The sequence below is a fragment of the Anomaloglossus baeobatrachus genome, chromosome 1, assembly GCF_048569485.1.
Source record: "Anomaloglossus baeobatrachus isolate aAnoBae1 chromosome 1, aAnoBae1.hap1, whole genome shotgun sequence".
Classification (NCBI taxonomy): Eukaryota; Metazoa; Chordata; class Amphibia; order Anura; family Aromobatidae; genus Anomaloglossus; species Anomaloglossus baeobatrachus.
The window spans coordinates 868,553,268-868,575,741 of NC_134353.1; the positions used below are offsets into that span (position 1 = coordinate 868,553,268).

The 22,474-nt window shown below is 47.5% G+C and overlaps 1 protein-coding gene across 1 annotated transcript in view; it reads left to right on the forward strand.

Annotated features, from left to right (window-relative positions):
* ADAMTS6 (ADAM metallopeptidase with thrombospondin type 1 motif 6) overlaps positions 1 to 22,474 on the forward strand; it is a 460,987-nt gene that overhangs the window by 365,638 nt on the left and 72,875 nt on the right. The window contains exons 16-20 of the mRNA XM_075326191.1: positions 16,759 to 16,892; positions 18,480 to 18,603; positions 19,952 to 20,032; positions 21,280 to 21,443; positions 22,131 to 22,269. Coding sequence (XP_075182306.1) covers positions 16,759 to 16,892; positions 18,480 to 18,603; positions 19,952 to 20,032; positions 21,280 to 21,443; positions 22,131 to 22,269 — 642 coding nt within the window. The remainder of the gene's footprint in view (positions 1 to 16,758; positions 16,893 to 18,479; positions 18,604 to 19,951; positions 20,033 to 21,279; positions 21,444 to 22,130; positions 22,270 to 22,474) is intronic.

A 22,474-nucleotide genomic window follows, 5' to 3' on the forward strand; every position in this document is an offset into this window, starting at 1 on the left:
CATTCTTAAGTTATGTTGATTATTAGATGAAATATTAAAGTAATATGTGAAACAGTGCGCTATCTTGATAATGATTTTTAGTAAAATATAGTTAGCAGTACGTACAGCACTCCACGGCCTGACTTGTGGATAATTAATCAGGGTCCGTGCCTTGTTTTGGACAATTACAGACAGACCACCATAAGAGCAGAAATATTGGAAGAATGGTCAGTACTCCACGTTTGTTGCAAAACGGTGTATTAGTCCCTTATGTCATATTTCGACAACATGATTGAAAAAGGCTAATGTTGCCGAAGTGTCGCATATTATACTAATACATCTTTTTGCAACAAAGTGCTGCCTCCTTTTTCAATTAATTGTAGTAAGTCATAATCAGGGATGAGTGAGCACTACCAAGTTCGGGTGCTCAGTACTCGTTAAGAGCAGTTGGATGCTGTCAGGGCCGGGCGGTCGGGCAGACCCAGGAGGTGGATCCACTGGACCGAACTCTAAGATGGTGGTAGGGAGTCCGGTAGCTGAAGCACTGATGGGCAGCAGAACAGTCCGTGCAAGTGAAGGTAGCGAAGGAGTCCCTGGGACCACGGAGTCACAGATGGTAGTCCGGGTGACGTAGCTCAGGTTCGGAGGCCGAGATGATGTCAGGCGGGGTCCGGAACCTTGGGAGCGAGATGACAGGTCACCGCAGGGATCCGAGATGGTACGGACTGTCAGATGGCAGACGGACAGCGTGCGGGGCTCGGGATTCAGCAGGACTGGATGGCGAGGCGGGATCAGCTCTAGAAGAGAGATACGTAAGTATGGCAGGAAAACACAAGGAGACCTGACTCCTAGCTCAGAAAACACGAAGATCAGGCCCCGCCCCCTTGGACAAGAACCCCCTTTATACCCCGTACCTGTCTAACCTCATTTCCTGTTAATGGGCGCTGGCCCTTTAAGAAAGGGTCAGTGACCGCGCGCGCGCCCTAATGCGCGTGCGCGCGGCCCGGGTGCCAGAAGCCAGGGAAGGAGGCTGAGAGGAGGACGCAGGGGAGCCGAGCAGGGCCTGGGAGGCCGTCGGGCGCCGGGATCGGCGGCCAGGAAGCCCAGGAAGGACGGGCACAAGGGACTGGGACGCGGGGAGCGTGGCAGGTGAGCCGGGGAGCGGGGCAGGGGACCCGGGAAGGGGAGCCGAGGACCCGGGGAGCGTGACAGTACCCCCCCCCCCACGCCCCCCTCCCCGCAACCGAGACATGAAGGCACGGATCAGAGGAGTGCCCACATTCTCCCTGGGTTCCCAGGATCTATCCTCAGGACCATACCCCTCCCAGTTCACCAGGAAGAACTGCCGGCCACGAACAGTCTTCATGGCCACGATATCTCTTACCGCGTAGATGTCGTCCTCAGCAATAGGAGGAGGAGCCGGGCTGGCAGCAGCGGAGAAGGGACCAAGGAACACCGGCTTGAGGAGAGAGACGTGGAAGGAGTTGGGTATTCTCATCGTGGCCGGAAGCTTCAGTTTGTAGGAGACCTCATTGATCTTGCTGAGGACCTTAAACGGCCCGATGTAGCGAGGACCCAGCTTGTAGGAAGGAATCTTCAGTCGGATGTACTGGGAAGCAAGCCAGACCAGGTCACCAGGAGAGAAACACGGAGGGTCTAGACGCCTTTTGTCAGCGTGTTTCTTCATCCGCTGGGAAGCGCGCCCAAGGGACGCCTTGACAGAGTCCCAAATGGTAGCGAAGTCACGGGCTACAGTATCAGCAGCAGGGACATCCGAAGAAGGGGATATAGGCAACGGGACGGAAGGCTGTAGTCCGTAAACGACATGGAAGGGAGATTTGGAGGACGACTCACTGACGTGGTGGTTATGGGAGAATTCAGCCCAAGGCAGAAGCGTGGACCAGTCGTCGTGATGGACGTTGACATAGTGACGTAAGAAGGATGTCAAGATTTGATTGACCCTCTCCACTTGGCCATTAGACTGAGGATGGTAAGCGGAAGAAAAGTCCAGAGTCACTCCCAGATGTTTGCAGAGAGCCCTCCAGAAGCGGGAGGTGAACTGAGTTCCTCTGTCGGACACGATGTGGGAAGGAAAGCCATGTAAGCGAAAGATGTGTTGTATATAGGCTTCCGCGAGTTCCTGAGCAGAGGGCAGTCCGGGCATAGGGACGAAGTGAGCCATTTTGGAGAACCGATCCACCACGACCCATATGACTGTGTGTCCGGAGGATACTGGCAAGTCCGTAATAAAGTCCATCGCTATGTGTTGCCATGGAACTGAGGGTATCGGCAGAGGCAGAAGACGGCCATAGGGCAGGTGTTTGGGCGTCTTGTTCCTGGCACAAGAGGGGCAGGCAGAGACAAAGGCGGCAACGTCCGTGCGAAGGGATGGCCACCAGTAATGGCGTACAATCGCACCCCATGTTCTCTTCTGGCCTGCATGGCCGGCTGTTTTCGAGGCATGACCCCAGTGTAACACTTTTTCCCTGTCGGTCTCAGAGACATAGGTCTTCCCGGGTGGTATCTGGGCCAGAGTGACAGGAGCCACCGGAACAATCTTGTTAGGAGAGATGATAGGTTGGATAGTCTCTTCCTCCTGCTCCAGGGGCATGAGAGACCTAGACAAGGCATCAGCGCGTATATTCTTGTCCGCGGGTCGGAAATGAAGCTGGAAGTCAAACCTGGCAAAGAATAAGGACCACCTGGCTTGCCGTGGGTTCAGTCGCTGAGCGGACCGCAGGTATTCCAGGTTCTTGTGGTCCGTGTAGATAATCACGGGGTACACTGCTCCTTCCAGGAGGTAGCGCCACTCCTCCAGAGCCAGTTTGACCGCTAATAGCTCTCGGTCACCGATGGTGTAATTACGTTCAGGTGCTGAGAAGCTTTTAGAGAAGAAACCGCAAGTCACCATCTTCCCGGAGGAGGATTTTTGCATGAGCACTGCTCCGGCTCCTGAGGAGGAAGCATCCACCTCTAAGGTGAACTGGCGGTTTAACTCTGGTCGGTGGAGTACAGGAGAGGAGGCGAATGCTCGCTTCAGGGAGCAAAATGCGGCGTCGGCCGCAGGTGACCAGTCCTTTGGATTAGCCTCCTTTTTGGTCAGAGCGGAGAGAGGAGCAGTCAGGGCGGAGAAGTGAGGAATAAACTGGCGGTAGTAGTTGGCAAATCCCAGGAACCGTTGGATTGCCTTCAGCCCAGAAGGGGGAGGCCAGTTGAGAATGGCGGAGACCTTCTTGGGATCCATCTGCAGCCCAGTCCCCGAGATGATGTATCCCAGGAAAGGAAGAGAAGACTGCTCAAAGACGCACTTCTCATATTTGGCGTAGAGACGATTCTCTCTCAGTCTTTGTAGAACCAGCTTTACGTTCTCTCTGTGGGTCTGGAGGTCCGGAGAGAAAACAAGAATGTCATCCAGATAAACTACTACACATACGTAGAGGAGGTCCCGAAAAATGTCGTTCACCAGTTCTTGGAATACGGCAGGAGCGTTACACAGACCGAAGGGCATCACACAGTATTCATAGTGCCCATCGCGAGTATTAAACGCGGTCTTCCATTCGTCCCCAGAGCGGATACGAACTAGGTTGTAGGCACCCCGAAGATCCAGTTTGGTGAACACACGGGCTCCTCTGAGCCGATCGAACAGTTCGGGGATGAGCGGTAGGGGGTACTTGTTTTTTATAGTAATCTGATTCAAGCCCCGGTAGTCAATGCATGGGCGAAGGTCACCCTCTTTCTTCTTAACGAAGAAGAAGCCTGCTCCCGCAGGAGAGGAGGATCTCCGGATGAATCCCTTTGCCAGGCTTTCCATGATGTAGGTGGACATGGCCCTGGTTTCGGCTGGAGACAACGGATATATCCGTCCTCGAGGTGGTGTTGTTCCTGGGAGCAGGTCGATGGCGCAATCGTAGGGACGGTGTGGCGGAAGTACCTCAGACTCCTTCTTGTCAAAAACGTCCGTGAAGGACCAATAGGCCGAGGGCAGACCCGGTAGGTTCTCAGGAACCGGAGGTCGTCGGACTGGTTGTATAGACTTTAGACATCTCTCATGACAGGCAGAGCCCCAACGGGTGATTTCGCCAGTACCCCAGTTGACTGAGGGTTCGTGTGTTCGCAACCAAGGAAGTCCCAGCAGGACTTGGTGGGACATGTGTGGAAGGACGTAGAGAGCGATGTTCTCGGTGTGCAGAGCACCGATACGCAGTTCCACCGGCTTCGTGATCCAGGAGATGGTATCAGAGAGGGGTCTCCCATCCACCGAGGCAATCAGTAGGGGCTTCTCGAGTAGAGTAACAGGCAGCTGGTATTTGTCCACCGTGGCCTGCTGGATAAAATTGCCTGCTGCTCCGGAGTCGAGGTATGCCTCAGCCGTGAAGCGCGTCTCTCCTGTTGATACTTGTACCGTCCACATAACTGGGTCGGAGAGAGTCCCAGCACCTAGGGTGGCCTCTCCTACCAACCCTAGGCTTTGGAGTTTCCCGGCCTTTCCGGACAGGAGCGTAGGAGATGTGTGTCCCCTCCGCAGTAAAAGCAGAGGCCCTTGGCGAGCCGCTCTGCTCGACGTTGGTCAGACTGTCGTACTCGATCAACCTGCATGGGTTCGTGGACAGGAATCCCAGCTGTAGATGACTGTGGCACAGAGGACTTCTGTGGCGGAGAGGAGTGCCGTACCGCACGTCGCTCACGAACCAGCTCTTTGGAGCGCTCCTGAAAACGAATGTCCACTCGCGTGGCTAGGGCAATCAGGGCATCTAGGGTGGAGGGCATGTCACGACCCGCCAACTCATCTTTGATGCGACTTGACAGTCCTTCCCAGAAGGCGGCTGTCAGGGCCTCATTATTCCACCCGAGTTCAGAAGCCAAAGTGCGGAAACGGATGGCGTATTGGCCCACCGTCAGTGTTCCTTGACGTAGGCGGAGAAGTGATGAAGCAGACGCAGAGGCGCGTCCCGGCTCGTCAAAGGTACTGCGAAAGGCCTGCAGGAACTCTTGAAGATCCTTGGTCATGGGGTCCTCCTTCTCCCACAAGGGGTTCATCCACGCCAGTGCCTCGCCCTCCAGGTGAGACATTATAAAGGCGACCTTGGCTTGGTCGGAGGCGAACAGATGGGGCAGCTGCGTGAAGTGAAGGGAGCATTGGTTTATGAAGCCCCTGCAGGTCTTGGGATCTCCAGCATAACGAGGAGGTGACGCCAAACGGAGTCGGGAAGCATCCGACGCGGCTGCCACTGGTGTGGGAGCCGTGGATTGCCTAGTGGGAGACCTGGGTGCTGCAGGCGTCATTGATGCTTGTAATGTGTACAGGCGAGTGTCCACGGAGGTCATAAATTGCAGCATGCGGGTCTGGACTTCACGCTGGCGTTGGAGTTCCTCTTGCAGGGCCAATAGTGCTGCAGCGGGATCCATGGCCTGATCTTACTGTCAGGGCCGGGCGGTCGGGCAGACCCAGGAGGTGGATCCACTGGACCGAACTCTAAGATGGTGGTAGGGAGTCCGGTAGCTGAAGCACTGATGGGCAGCAGAACAGTCCGTGCAAGTGAAGGTAGCGAAGGAGTCCCTGGGACCACGGAGTCACAGATGGTAGTCCGGGTGACGTAGCTCAGGTTCGGAGGCCGAGATGATGTCAGGCGGGGTCCGGAACCTTGGGAGCGAGATGACAGGTCACCGCAGGGATCCGAGATGGTACGGACTGTCAGATGGCAGACGGACAGCGTGCGGGGCTCGGGATTCAGCAGGACTGGATGGCGAGGCGGGATCAGCTCTAGAAGAGAGATACGTAAGTATGGCAGGAAAACACAAGGAGACCTGACTCCTAGCTCAGAAAACACGAAGATCAGGCCCCGCCCCCTTGGACAAGAACCCCCTTTATACCCCGTACCTGTCTAACCTCATTTCCTGTTAATGGGCGCTGGCCCTTTAAGAAAGGGTCAGTGACCGCGCGCGCGCCCTAATGCGCGTGCGCGCGGCCCGGGTGCCAGAAGCCAGGGAAGGAGGCTGAGAGGAGGACGCAGGGGAGCCGAGCAGGGCCTGGGAGGCCGTCGGGCGCCGGGATCGGCGGCCAGGAAGCCCAGGAAGGACGGGCACAAGGGACTGGGACGCGGGGAGCGTGGCAGGTGAGCCGGGGAGCGGGGCAGGGGACCCGGGAAGGGGAGCCGAGGACCCGGGGAGCGTGACAGATGCTCGGATGGGTGTGACTTGAGCACCTGAATATAATGGAAGTCAAAGGGAGACTCAAACATTTTTTTGGGAAATTCTGTAGCTCCCCATTATACTCGAGTGTTCGAGTCACACTCATCCGAGCATCCAACTGCTCTTAATGAGTACCGAGCATGGTTGTGCGCTCTCATCACTAGAGATGAACAAATCTGTGTAAGTTCGGTTTGATTGATTCAGGCAGACTTTAAATAAAGTTCGGTTTTGGACTCTGTTGCGGTTCGGGGTTCTCCTGAGCCTCGAACTGCTCCTGCCCTGTCCTCATCTTCTGCTGTGGTGTCGGCTGACTCTCTTGCGCCACCTGTCTGCTGCTCCAAGCGTTTGGCTGCTAGGCGTCACCTGTCCAGGTTCTTTGTATGTTGTGAGGCTAAGTCCCTGTTTTGTCCTACCGCGCATGCGCGGGTTCCCGCAGCCTTTCCTGGCTCTAAGTGCAGGATTCGCACTACTGGGCCTGCGCGTGACATCACCAGTGATGTGGTGGCTCCTGATTTGCCGTCAGTGACGTCATTGGTGATGTGGCGGTCCCTGAGTGGCCGCTGCTGGCGCCATTGCCATCTGTTTCTTGGCTTGCGGCAGGGCTTAGTCTTTAAAAAATCCTGGACGACGCATATGGCTGCGCATGCGTCACATAAGCTTGGTGGCATTATACTTAGCGCCATTGATATCTGGAAGCGGTAGGCAGGGTTAGGCGGCGGTATCTGTCATGCCAAGATTCGTGGCGAGGTACAGTAAGGGTTAGTCACTTCGCTTCTGCTCTACCACTCCAGTCCCTCCATAGCAGCTCAGTGGTGTTAACTGAGCTGTACCTTCTGTCCTGGTGTGCTCCATACGTGCTTGGACAGTCACCCTCAGGACTGTCTGTGCTGCTAACAGGAGAGGTCCTGCTCTCGGCGTGTGTGAAGCGAACACCGCTGATTGTGTTTTCTTATTTTTCTTGTTTCTCTGAAGCTGTGCCGTCTGCCTGCTTGTCCATCTGTGGCTTTACCACCTGCCCAGAGGACCTCAGGAGAAATTAGAGCTTCCCTTTTCAGCGCTAACCGTCCTCCCGCGTAACAGACCCAGACTTGCCCTGAACCCCAATAAAAAGTCACTAATTGGGCAGTTCAGATTTATGCCCACATGCAGCCAGCCATAAACTGATCACTTCCAGGGGTGGGTAGGTGTGGTTTTTCCTTTTTTTGGGGGTACACACTATCTTTGATCATGCTGTTGTCACCCACAGTGCGAGACGATCAAACACTGGAAGCGGCTCACACTGGGTTGAGCACTGCGATACCCGCGCGAGTGATTTGCATACGTAAAGCACCCAAACTCCGAGTCTGAATGCTGTTTTTTTTTTGGAATGTCGCGGGCGGAGGGGACGCGCTCGCCACGCTCGGGTCCGGGGCTTCTGCTGCTGCTGTTCTGTGACTCGAGCGGTGGGCTGGACCCGGGGACTCGAGCTGCGCTCCTCACTCGTGAGTGAAAAGGGGTTGGTATGTTTAGGGAGATTGTTCGTGACGCCACCCACGGGACGTGGTGATGATGGCACCACCGTTGATGGTAACTGGGATCCCGGGAGAGATGGTAGGGTGCAGCTAGGATGTTGTCCCCTCCGTGGGTAGGGGTGTTGGTGATCCCGGGGCCCGGTGGTGTAACGCGGAGGCCGGATGGCTGGGGTGCAGGGACAACGCTGCACGGTGCCGGACAGCACTGGTGTACTCACTGAGACAATCACTGACAGAGTCGTTGGTAAACCAAGAACGGCCGGATGGACAGGTCCCGCAGCCGGCTGCAGTGTTGTTGTTGTGCTCTCCCCGGACAGCTGATAGTGGCTGTCTTTCCCTGCACCTGTGAAGATCTTCTTGACTCCTGTGGTTGCCCACCGGTAGTCCGCTCCCCGGCGTATAGGGGCCGTAGGAGCCCGTTTTGCCCGCAGGCACTGGCCCTTGGATCTCTAGCCTGTGGCGGTGGCTGTATATCCTCTCTTGGTGGACTGTTGCCTCAATCGGGACTTGGTTGTTAGGAAACCCCTGGGGTTCCTGTCACATTCGGATTTGACTATTGACGGCGGCTCCAAGCCTGGTCGGGGTCCGATGGCCCTGCCTGTGTGCTTAGCTTCACTCCGTTCCCCGGTCCGGTACCGGTGGGCCGACGCCCGACCCTGGTCCTTACGGCTCTGCGGAGTTCCACCAACTCCTGCAGATGGCCACCACCGTCTGCCAACCTTGCTGTCAGTGCCTGGGCACCAACCCAGACACTTGCAGTTCGTGTCCTCCTACTTTCACCTCCAAGACTCGTCTCCTCCAAACTCTAACTGACTGCTTTTCCCGCCTCCAGGCCTGTGAACTCCTCGGTGGGTGGGGCCAACCGCCTGGCTCCGCCCCACCTGGTGTGGACATCAGACCCTGGAGGGAGGCAACAAGGGTTTTTGATTGACTGTTGTTGCTGCCTAGGGTGGTGTGTGTGTGTGTTGGTATGTATGTGACTACCTGGCTAGTCCAGGGCGTCACAGCAATGTCTGTGTTTGGTACAAAACACCGAATATCGGGTTCGCTCATCTCTACTCATCACTAGTCCTAATGAGTCAAGTTCTCCCTCCTGAAAAAACAACAAAATAACCCACTGATCTTCTCACATCCACTTCATGCTAAGTTCAGATGTGACCAACCTTGCCTCTTCTTTCTTTTTTTTTTTTTTTTTACATTTTTTGTGACATGCTGCCACTGACCGCCTACAATTTACATTAGGCTAAGTTCACATTTCCGTTGATTTGTATCAGTCACATGCGTCGCTTGACGCATGTGACTGATGCGCTGTTCAACGCTGTACAACGGATGACAAAGAACAGAATTCTTTGTCGGATTCCGTTGTGTGCGGGGGGCGGAGTTCGGGGGCAGAGCCGAGCGGGGGGCGGGGCCAAGTGCTGAGGATGTCAGTGGAAGTGCTGCGGTCTGCATGGCTGGGGACAGGTGAGTGTATCTGTGAGTGAGTGAGTGTGTGTATGTGCATGTATGTATGTATGTATGTATGTATGTATGTATGTGTGTGCACATGCAAAGTGCGGGAGGGGGCGGAGCCGAGCGGGGGCGGGGCCAGGCGCTGAGGATGTCAGTAGAAGTGCTGCGGTCTGCATGGCTGGGGACAGGTGAGTGTATGTATGAGTGAGTGTGTGTATGTGCATGTATGTATGTATGTATGTGTGTGTGTGCACATGCAAAGTGCGGGAGGGGGCGGAGCCGAGCAGGGGGCGGGGCCAGACGAAGGTGTCAGTGCTTGTCTGCATGGCTGGGGACAGGTGTGTGTGTGTGTGTGTGTGTGTGTGTGTGTACATACATGTGCGGAGTGTGGGAGGGGGCGGGGCCGAGCGGGGAAGTGTCGGCCTCCCTGCACACGTAACCAGCCTAAATATCGGGTAACAGCAAAGCACCCGATGTTTACCTTGGTTACCCGATATTTACCTTGGTTACGGGCCTACACCGCTTAGCGCTGGCTCCTTGCACCGTAACCAGGGTAAATATCGGGTAACCAACCAAAGCTGGTGACGTGTGCAGGGAGCCAGAGAGCATGCGCAGCGAAATCCGACGGATCTCGCTGCTCAAAAAACGTTACATGCTGCGTTCCTCCCGCCCGGCGGTCAGTTGTTCCACGACTGATCAGTCGGGCGGAGGGTGCAACGCAGCATCATCAGTCACAATCCGCTGCTCATACAAGTCTATGGGAGCAGCGGAATCCGCTAAACGGATTCCGCTGTTTACAAGAGCAGCGGATTGTGACTGATAGATTTTAGCGGAAATGTGAACTTAGCCTAAGAACCACTAAGCACATAGACCTCATGTGGCAAAGCATCACAAATAATGTTGTTTTTTTTTTCCCAGATTTGGGTATTCTGTAGACACAACCGGAACCAATAGCTAATGTAAGGGTGGAAACATCTGTAGGTGACATTTCATATGGGCTTCTGAAATCAGTAAATTTTCCTTTAACTTCTTAGTCGTTGATGGCTCAAAGCTCATTTTAATAAATAGCTGTTTTTTTCCATATTACTTTTATACCCGTAACTTACATAAGGGACATACTGTGTCTAGGCAGTTGAGGTCCCACATGCTGTGTTTAGACATCCCACTGATTGACTCAGTGTCTGGCATACTGGAGAATGAGGTGATATGAGGTAAAACAGATGTCCAAAACAGGACAGATCGGGTCACAATATGGTGAGGAATTTGTTAGTGAGGAGGAACAATTAATCAGTGATCTAAATTACAGTTCATGTCATCAAACCTGCAGTCTGATATCTTCTAAATCTGACCAAGATGTCTTGACTAAATAAAAAAAAATTGAATGAACCAGAATCTAGGCTGATTACTGATTATTGCTGATGGTGGAAGGAATTAAAATGATATCATTCATATTTTTCATGATGACCCATATGAATAAATATTTAACTCAAATATTTCTGGAGATTTCAATGATTTCCATTGGTGACGATTCCCCCAAAGTCTACAGGTGAGGGCCAGCAACCAAAGACTTTAAAGGGAACCTGTCAGGTCCAATATGCATTCAGAACCACAAGCAGTTTTGGGTGCATATTAGTAATCCCTGCCTAACCGTCCCTGTATCTAGTAGCATAGATAAAGGGATCTTTAGAAAAAGTATTTCTAAAGATCCTTTATGATATGCTAATGAGCGCAGGGACTAATCGCTAGGGTGTTAGTTTCTGCGCTCATTCCGCCCTCTTAGCATGTTAGCACACCCCAAGGCACGGGCTAACATGCTATTCAATGGCCACTACCCAGCGTCATTATTGGCAGTGACGCGCGTACCTATGTCTGTTGCACTGCCTGAGAACACCGGGGTCTGTGCGCATGATCAGAAGTCCCCAGCACTTCGGGTCATGCGCACTACACCAGTTTGGAATCTTGTGTACTGAGCCGAAATCCAGCTTCAGGCGCGGTGGCAGCAGAGAGTGGTGAGATCGACCATGCCTCTGATGCTGCACATTCATTAGCATGTTAGCACACCCACATGGGCGTGTTTAAATGCTAAGGGGCCGACTAGCCAAGGGAAGTAATGCCCCTGCAACTAGTCGCTGGCCTCATTAGCATATTATAAAGGATCTTTAGAAATACTTTTTTTAAAGATCTCTGTATATATGCTACTAGATACAGGGACAGTAAGACAGGGATTAAAAATATGCACCCAGAACTGCTTGTGGTTCTGGGTGCATATTGGACCTGACCGGTTCCCTTTAAGGATTTTTAGCGGTTTTATGGTGTTGAAATGACCTCTTCAAAATTAAATAATTACAAGAGCCATAACTAAGTTATTAGCTAAGTTGTCAGCATCTTTCTGTTATTCGGCTTGTGCTGAGCAAGAAGAATGTTTCACTTCGAAACACGTTATCAATAAACCGCAGTGTTTTTATCCATCCTCCTGGTCCCCTTTTCTTCAACAAACACCAGCTCGGATTTTAACCACTTTTAATGTTAATAACGAAGTTGATATAAATTAAAGACCCACACCCACAAATTTGGCAACTTACATGAAAAATGTTATATAATATAATGCCAACATTATGTAAAAATAAAAAAAAGTAAAAAATATAAGGTGATTAATAGAACCAAGAAAAGCTTGCACAAAAGTTAATGTAAAAGAGGTGCCATTAGCATGATAATAGAGGAGAGCTTTTCTCTATTGAGTCTCAAATGCTGAACATTTGGGAAACCATACTAAAAAACAAATGGCTAGAGTTTTGGGAAATGAAAAAGTAAAAGTAGGAGAAGCTAGTATGTAAATACTATGGTCCATGCGTGGTGTTAACTTCACACTTTTGATATGACTGGAGGATATTATAGGCTTTATTGTAGCTTCAGTCAATTCCTTGTCGTTCCGATTTCCAGTCCGGACTTTATGGCTCATGGTGGAGTCATTGAGAATTTCTATGTTTTTTCACACATCCTGAGTATCCATTTTACTCTTGATGATCATCTAGTTAGACAGATTTTTAGCATTCCTGGCAAAATATCTTACCATTTAAAGATAATGCTGGGGTAATATATCTGCTCACATATAGTAACTCATTAGGAGATGGAAAAACGGCATTTTGAATATATATTATCCTGCGAGAATAATGAGAAATGTCTGATTTAGTACATCTGCAAAACACAATAAGAAGCGACTACACCATCATTTGAGAGTGCTTGTATATTCTCAGTTGATGGACGCCAAGAACAGAAGTATAAAGCATTTTATGCAGTAACAGTATATGGTTTTAGCGTTTTCCAACTGCAAATTTGATGTTAATGAGGGTTCGTTTAGACCCCAATTTTTCTCATAGGAGAACTATCCATATTTTTCATGTAGAGCACTCAAACCTATGATGGTCTATGGTAGTGGTCCCCAACCATTCGTAGAGCCACATTCAACTCTGTTGGATTGTCGTGAACCATATCCAGGGCCGCAACCCCCCATAATTGTATCACTCAGATTCCACTAGTACCAGTGTGATGATAGCCAAAGTTTCCACACAAAAAGCACACTTCTTATTGACAGTATACTTGCATCCAAGGGTTCTCAAATTACCCCTGTTTAGTTTTCCTGTATCAGGCACTCTCACCAGACTATTGCATTCAGCTTCAAGCACCCCTCTATCTAACAGTATCATATTATCTCCAGCTTTACAATATTTAAGTTGGAGATTTATAATTAATGATACTGTTATTTATACCATTGCCAGTATATGCTCATCCAGATCTGCTCTTCTGTATGAAGCTACTCTCAAAAGTCACCATCCAGAGACCTTCTGCTCATAGCAGGTTGTTAGACCTGGTACACAGAGTTGGCAGAAAGTCGCGAGTCATTTTGGGCTCATGAGCCACATGTGGCTCCCAATCCACAAATTGGGGACCCTTGGTCTATCTGATAGTTCACATGTCCGATTTATTTTTCTTCTTTGGACCCAGTGGTTCACATAAAAGCACAGAGACTTGCCTGATATTGATTCGAATGTCTGATCAAACTCGCCAATGCAAGTCTATGGATCCAAGAATAAGATCAAAGACACTGATGAAACGCGGACTTTTTTTGCGTATGAGAAAAATCACTAATGCCTTAATGAGTCCTAAATTAGAAAATATGAATGAGACTATAACTAGATGCTCATGGGATGTACAAGGCTGTTTTCACACTGCAGTGCCCACTAGGCGCAGATTAACCTTATGAAGTTCCACAAGTGTCCTTTTGGTCCATTGAATAGAGACGTGTACTTTTTGCTGTTTGATTGCACTATTCAATACAGGGACATCTAGTAAGGCAAATCTAACTGCACAATGGGAGCCTATGGGTGATAAACTACGGTACGACTATGTGGAGGCATTCATCGGAAGTATAGCTTGACGGTATATGTAGGAAAATCCTCCCGATGTATATGTCCAAAAGGAAGGGAAAAAGGTGATCCAGCTCAGCTGTGGCAAGGTCCGGCATGCAGGGATGACACTCACTTTTACATATGTCCAAAAGACATGCAATGTGAAAAAAATCTAAGAGCACTAAACACCTATGCCTTTCTTGCCTGCAGGGCCTCTGTGTTGAGATATAGATATTCACATGGTTCTTTTCTTGATCAAATTCATTAACCCATTCGAAAATCCTTCCATTTTACTTGTGCATTTTTACGGGTAAGTGAGGCCATCTTTCCTATATGGGTAAGAGCCCATAGCACCCAGGACATAACAGTAGGGTTAGCAGTAGCTGTAGAGGTCTCAGTGGCCGTAGAGGTTGCAGTGGCCATAGAGGTTGCAGTGGCCGCAGAGGTGGCAGTTGTACACCGTCCCTGGAGTGTGACTGGGTGTGAAGGTCCCTCTATCCTATATGAGGATACTATGATAATTAGTGGTACTGCTAAAGCTCAAAATACCCATCTGTAACCTACAATTAACCCATCTGTTGGGGGTTGTTTGAGCATTGATGGTTCTTAGTGACTCTGGGCTATTGCTATTTCTGAGAAAGATTCTGCTTTTGCTTTTATGGCAAGATTAAGGTTTTACAGGTTTTTTTTGCTGGATGACTGATGAGAAGCAGATTACAAAGTGCAATAAAATTAGACTGGAAAGTCAATAAAAGCTAGATGATCTTACAATGATTGTACATGGCTAGATTGACTTATTTGTCATTCCTGGGGTCTATCCTTTAGAGCCGTTTTAAAAGTGAACACATAATACAAAAGAAACGCTCAGTATTAATTGATTTTATTTTTCTCCAAAAACTGCCCTACTCCTGTCTAGGGGTTGTGTCTGTTGCATTTCAGCTCCATTGAATTGAAAGGACCTAAGTAGCAATACCACACACAACCTGTTGGCAGGTGGGGTGCTGTTCTCTGTAAAAAGCGATTAGCAATTTATATTTTTTTTTAATTTTAGACAGCTTTAAGTCTCATGTTGCCAAGAATTTCTTTTTCTAATGCATGTATTTAAGGGTTCTCCAAAATATCTCCTTCAAAGGCAGCCTAAGTTCCCCCATGCACAATAGATGAAATTCAGACGATTTTGGCTCTGGCCGACCATCTGATGTGTATGAGGGTCTTCTGTTTCTCCCTCACTGATCATGTCAGGGACTAGAAAGATCGAGCTTTTGAAATTTCAATGCCATAGTCATTGATTTTTAGGGAAAATAAGCCGTGACCAGAGGTATTTGGCAGCGAATTAATCCTCAGCCCAAGTAGAGTGCTTGTGTTTATGGGTGAGATGGGAAATATAGTCGGCTAATAAGCAAACATTTGGCTAACATTGAGCCCATTAGAAGATCTAAGCTCTGCACTGCAACCAGCTGAATTGTGAATCCAGCTCTGGAGTATAAAACCGTCTGTAAATCATGTATTTTGAAAAAAAGTGTACATGTCATGTGCAATATGCACTCAAAACAATGAGCTATTCTCGGTGCATATTGCTAATCCCTGCCTAGTAGTCCCAGTCTATAGTAGTATACATAAAGAGATCTTTAGAAAAAGTATTTCTAAAGATTCTTTATAATATGCTAATGAGGCCAGGGACTAGTCGCAAAAGTGTTACTTCCCTTGGCTAGTTGGGCCCCTTAGCCCCTGTGGACATGCTTACATACTAATGAATGCGCAGCATCAGAGGCATAGTTGGCCTCACCTCTGCCCGAAGCGCTGTTTTTTGGCTCAGTGCGCACGATTAGAACGTCACCGGACTTTCGGTCATGCACACTACACCAGTTTGAAGCCAAAATGCGTACACCCAGCTTCATAATGTGCATGACTAGAAGTCTAGGAGTTCTGATCCAGCGCACTGAGCTGAAATCCAGCGTCGGGCATAGTGTTAGCAGAGAGCAGTGAGATCAAACATGCCTCTGACGCTGCACATTCATTAGAATGTTAGTATGCCCACAGGGGCGTGCTTACATGCCACGGGGCCGACGAGCCAAGGGAAGGAACGTCCTTGTGTCTAGTCACTGACCTCATTAGCATATCATAAACGACCATTAGAAATACTTTTTCTAAAGGTGTCTTTATCTATGCTACTAGATACAGGGATTAGCAATATGCACCCAGAACTGCTCATGGTTCTGGGTGCATATTGCACCTCATAGGTTCCCTTTAACAAATTTTTTGAAGCTTTAAAGGAGTTTTCTGGCTTCCGAAAAGTTTTGCCCCCAAGCGCAGTTTGTTGTTTAAAAAAAACCCAACCAATCAAACAAAAAAAACAACAACTTACTTTACTCACCATGTCTAGGTGCAGCACAAAGTGTCCACAGCTGTCCTCCAATTTTTGTTTGACTGCAGTGTCATGTCGACAGCACCGCAACCAATCACTAAGCTCGGCAGCACGTACTGTCAGCATCAGCAGAGCCACTGAGCTCAGTGATTGGCTGCAGCACTATCGGAGAGATGTCAGCGCTGCAGACAGACACCCGCGCAGCAGCGGAGGCTCAGCAGGAGGGCGAGTTAATCTCAGTTTGTTTTTAACAATATGATGCACCTGGGGACAGGACTTTTCTGAAACCGAAAAAGCCCTTTAATTCTATATGAAATTTCTAAAAAGTTAACAGCATATCAATAAGATTTGTAAAATCTCCACTTGGTTTTGTAATCAAATCTTTTTTGCTCACATCCACAAAAAAAGAAGGCATTTCTGACCTGTGGACGTGCCCTAATACTACTGAATTTATTAGCTTTTCTTATTCATTTAAAAAAAACAAAAACCTATAATATTTTGAGCTCCGTCCTGTCAATCTTCACATTTGTTCTTGGAACAGTTGGAGTTACTTATTCCTGAAATCCTAATGTTAATTCTGACTTTTCCTTGTTTATAGACTCCTTTGGGAAGGTGCAGAGTTATATTTTATGGACATAACTTATAAAGCGTGCGTAAAAGCAGAATATATGATTGCTCGTACTAATGCTCCAATGTGCAACTGTTTAAGTAGAAGAAAGATTATTAGAGAAAACTATTACAGCCCCGGCTTAAGTGTATTAAATGTTCCTTGCTCCTTGCGATCACTGCTCTGCAGCTTGACATGTAGCAGGCCACTTATAAAATATTAAGGTCTGTGTCCGTTTTGCAATCGCAGGTGGTGTTAAATCTTGTGCATTAAACTGTTTGGCTGAAGGCTATAATTTTTACACTGAACGGGCCCCTGCTGTTATAGATGGAACTCGCTGCAACGCCGATTCCCTGGATATCTGCATCAACGGAGAGTGCAAGGTGACTGATCCTAATGATTAATGTTCGTGATTAAATCTATACATAATCCTCTCACCCATGTTACATGATCTCTGCCAAGTCCCTGAAAAATATCTGATGAAATTAAACACTTTCCTAATTAAGAGTAAACATTAGTCTATCGTTTCTACATGAGCGAGCTGCTGGCCCGATCTTCTGTCCGGCTGCCAGCTATTGTTAACCTTCCTACAAACATATAGGTTTTACTTATCACCAGTATCAGACTGGGATACCAAGGGCCCACCACTAATAATTAACTATGTGGCCCACTGTTCAGCTATATGCATTTATTAAATGAATTCACAAATGTATCTATGCTTCTATATAATAATACACTGGTAGTTTGTTAAATGAATGATTAGATGTTAGATGGTGCCTTCTTCTGTATATAAAGAATCAAGTGTATTATATCAACTACTATTCATATAAATATTGGATGGCCCACCGGGGAATTTACCTGTTTCCCTGTGGGCCAGTCCAAGCCTGCTTATGACTCTCCCAGAATGTCCCGGAGGCTTTCGGGGTGATAAAAAAGGGAGATTCCCCTGGACTGGCGGAAGAGTTGGGGAATTCACCTGTTTCACTGTGGGCGAGTCCTGCATACAACTCTCCCGAAACGTCCAGGATGCTATGGAGGGGGGGAATGGAGATCCCACTGAACTGGTGGAAGAGTAGGGGAATTCACCTTTTTCCCTGTGGGCCAGTCCAAGCCTGCTTACGACTGTCCAGGAAATGTCACGGAGGCTATCGGGGGGGGGGGGGGGCGGCATGGAGATCCCCCTGGACTGGCGGAAGAGTTGGGGAATTCACCTGTTTCCCTGTGGGACAGTCCAAGCCTGCTGACGACTCTCCCAGAATGTCCAGGAGGCTGCTGGGGGGGAGGGGAGAACACCCTGGACTGTTGGAAGAGTTGTCAAATCTCCCATGTGCTTCTGGAAGGTAAAGATAGTGAAATGAAATATAAAGATTCAAAAGATAAGCATATTATCACATTCAATATTCGGGCCTTCTTGTGGGAACAGCTTGTAGAGAAGGAGCTAAGAAAATTGATGTCAAATTTTGTCCAAAAATATCCAGTGTATCTGTTAAGCCCAAAATATGTGAGAATTTAAGGAAATGGATTACAAGTTCGGTGGGCTGTCCTATCAGGGACTGTACCAACTGAGATAGCAGTCAATCAATGAGTAGGACCACCCACTGGACTCTTAAACGAAGAATGGTCAGAAAAAAAGTTATACTGGATCTTTTTGCGTAATGCTATATATCATTCTGCTCAGCTTCTTTTGCTTTATTCCCTGCTGCCCACAGTTTGAACTGTTTGTTCTATGTGACTGGCTTGAACAACTTTTCATCCCTGATACACTCCGGATTCTCATTCTGTGGTGCATAATTCTTAAAATATCCTTTTTACATTGGCCCACTTCTTTGAGAACATCCTTGACCGAAAATATTAATTTTCACTGCAATATTGGATGGTCAATATTTCCCACTATAAATTTTGAAGTACAGACTATTGTAGCAAGGTATTCATTAATTGGCATTTTTAATGTATTAATTCCCCTTGTGTAGCATGTCGGCTGTGATAACATTTTGGGCTCTGATGCTAAAGAAGATAGGTGCCGTGTATGTGGTGGAGATGGAAGCACCTGTGAAGCAATAGAGGGATTCTTTAACGATTCATTGCCTAGGGGAGGTGAGTATCTGTAAAAAATTGTAATCAGAGACTGACGGAAATATTTTTCCACTTGCGCAATTAATTGTTACTTTGCCTCCATAAATTCACAATGGATGGTTTAAGAAGCTGTATAAGGCAGATATATGCAGATATTGCTGTGAATTTTGTAGGACTGGATTTAGTTTTAAAGGAAAACTGTCATAAAAAGGTATTTATCTGTAGCCATAATGTTAATCATGCAGGTAAATATCATCTTAAACATGTGTAGGTCTTTAACTGGAAGTTTTGCTGCATGATGAAAATAGTTATATTCTCCCTGCAGCCACTTGCACTTTCTTCTGGGCGTGAACGGTCAGAGCTAACTAATGTTATCATTCCCCCTACTGCTTAATTGACATTCTTCTCTACAGGATATACTGTATGTGCAGCATGTGTTCAGAGCAGAATGTCAGTCACGGAGTGGTAGGCATGACTGTTTTCTGCATTGTCGTCCCGATGACTGTAAGCAAGCAGCTGCAGGGAGAATACAATTCCATTTTCTCCCTGTGATCCCACTCCCAATTAGACTGTTGCACAGGTTTCAGACTAGACTTTTTTTTTTTTGCTGACAGAGTCCCTGTAAGCAACTATTATTAACTTAACAATCAAACTTGATCAGTGCCATAAGACAAGCAGTGCAGGACTGTCTGAGACCTGCCATTCTTCAGGACATGTCCTTGTGTTCTTTAGAGACCTTGACGAAATATCTAAATACGTAGTAATCACTCGCAGGGATGATGTTCCTAATTCCCTTTCATTTAATAGTGAGCACAGTGTAACACATTGGTATTATTTAGATTCTTTTTCTCATTAGTATCCAAATTAAAATATTTTCAGTCCTTAGCTTGAAGTGATCTTTAGAGAGAATTAAACATGTTAATGGTTAGATTCCCAAAATAGGTAATTAAGCCGCAAGGTTCATTGGGCTCAATCATCTGTTTTAGATTGATTGTTCCTTCGCAGAGAGTTTTTGTACAATTTTACCATGTGAATGCTGATTTCAATATGTTTGATGCTTTTGTAATCCGATTACCAATAAGTTTGGTATCTAATATAATTAATAACCGGCCAGTAAGAACTGAGGACCTACAGATAATTCTTTAGTTTTACCAATTGGCTAAGCCATAAATATCTGATAAATGTGGGCCCCACCTCAGTGGCACTCATTGATGTCGATTATAATGGTCCCCTAATCTCCATTCCACCTGGTTAGATGCTCCTCTTGGCATGTGTTATTAAAATCTTTGACATATATCATCATTCAATGAGCTGTCTAGGTTTTTAAGGTTCTAGTTCTAGTAATAACGGGCTACCATTTACCTCCTAGGCTACATGGAAGTCGTTCAAATTCCACGAGGATCCGTTCACATTGAAATCAAAGAGGTTGCTATGTCAAAGAACTATATCGGTAAGTTTGGCCATGTCCCTCCTTCCCACAAACTCTGTTTAAGCTCCAAATGCGACACAATGAGAAAAACAATTTGTTCACAAAAATTTAACCCCCACACACTCTTAATGCTCCTTTCAGAAGTGTTATTAAATGCAGGGCCGCGTGATCACCTACCATACATATGAATTCTTCAGATGTGGCTCTCATCTCCTGGACACCAATGATATTAAGTCTTCTTGAGCTGAGCTTGCAGCTCCCCTTGCACTAAGTATAGTTGGCTAAATGTTTGAAGACGTTTTTGTACAATTCTGCTTTTTTACAAGTTTGCACATTTTTGGCCCAGGAAGAAGCACCTTATTGTAGTATTAGCTGCTCACACGCAGCACTGAGTGGCTTGACCAAAAATTAATGTTGCCATAATCAGGTGCCGACTCGATCTGCTTTTTACCCAGCTCTCACACAGCATACTTGGACTGAAAGACGCTCTTCTCGGGGATTACTTTAGGTCCCTAAAATTGGATTGCCCACAAAGTATACACTGAGCAAATAGTCTTCCGGTGTGACATTACTCTTAGGCGGGCTTTACACGTTGCGACATCGGTAACGATGTATCGTCGGGATCACATCGTTAGTGACGCACATCCGGCGCCGTTACTGACATCGCAGCGTGTAAACCCTAGGAGCGGCGATTACCGATCGCAAAAACGTCAAAAAACGTTGATCGGTGACACGTCGCTCTTTTTCATAATATCGCTGCTGCTGCCGGTACGATGTTGTTTGTCATTCCTGCAGCACCACACATCGCTGTGTGTGACACCGCAGGAACGACAAACATCTCCTTACCTGCCTCCACCGACAATGTGGAAGGAAGTTGGCGGGATGTTATGTCCCGCTCATCTCCGCCCCTCCGCTTCTATTGGCCGGCCGCTTAGTGACGTCGCTGTGACGTGTGATGTCAAACGCATCTCCCCTTTGAAGGAGATATTGTTCGGCGGTCACAGCGACGTCGCTGACCAGGTATGTGCGTGTGAAGCTGCTGTAGCGATAATGTTCGCTACGGCAGCAATCACCACATATCGCTTGTGCGATGGGGGTGGGTGCTATCGCGCTCGACATCGCTAGCAATTGCTAGCGATGTCACAGCGTGTAAAGCCCACCTTAGACTTGTGCCTTCACTACCACTGATTTTTACTACTATCTCCATAAATCTTTATCTTCTCAGATTGTTCCTGTATTTTAGAGTAACTTAACGTATTTTGCCCTAGCACTGAAATCTGACTCCGATGACTATTTTATAAATGGCGCATGGACAATCGACTGGCCAAGGAAGTTTGATGTTGCCGGAACTGCATTTCATTACAAACGCCCGGCCGACGAACCAGAGTCACTAGAGGCCTTAGGACCAACAACGGAAAGCCTGATAGTAATGGTAAAGATGTCAGTAAGGTTTTTCTAAATGTCAATGCCTATCCTCGGGGGCGTAGATAGAGAGGAACCGGAGGGGATGGTATTGGGGTGGATGCCAAGTATCTACTTTGCTTGACTGGTGTTTTAGATACAGAGCTGGTGAAACAAATGGAATCTTTGCCCCGGGTGAAGGAAATTCGAACCATAGCTCTACTTGCTCTAGCAAAGACATGTGTGATTATTCAGAGTCCGACTAGCTTCAGGTATATAATATTAGATTGGTGAGTCTCAGAAATATCTAGGTTCCTATTTTTTTCCCTCCAATTGCTCTATTTCCATAGTGAACATTACAAATACTTTCAGACTAAAGTTTGCAGTTGTAGAACCGGCCTTATATGGTCAGTAATCGTTACTCTTACTCCTTCAGAGAAGCAAGAAATTTCACTGACTTGTACATTGGAGATATTCTTTTTGGCTTTGTGAAGAATTACTTAACTTGGTAATTTAATTTGCTAAGAAGAACCAAAGTGCACACAGAATGATAACAGTATAAAATAAGAGGTGGCTGTAAAAGCTACAATAGATTTTATTACAAAAAGTAACTTTGGAATTCAATGGTAACTTTGACTTTAGTGAGGAGCTCAGAGTATTGTTTTTCAAATGTTTTGTAAAAAACCCCAAATAATTAAAATTCTTTTTTTTTCTCCAGATTTTACTTCAAGAACAGAACATGGGAATACGATACAAATTTAATGTCCCCATCACTCGTACGGGCAGTGGAGATAATGAAGTAGGATTTTCTTGGCATCACTTGCCATGGTCCGAGTGTTCAGCCACCTGTGCTGGAGGTATGATATCACCGTGTAGACAGTATGAGGGGAACTCATCAAGGCTAAAATGTCAGTTCTTGGCTTAAAATAGCAAATTTAGTTATATGCAATATTTTGCTATTTTACATCACTCTTGGTGAAGTGGTTAGCTATGCCAATTTATGAATTGTGACGTTTTTTCAAGTCACATTTCTTACTACAGTAGTTTGTTAGCATAAAAAGT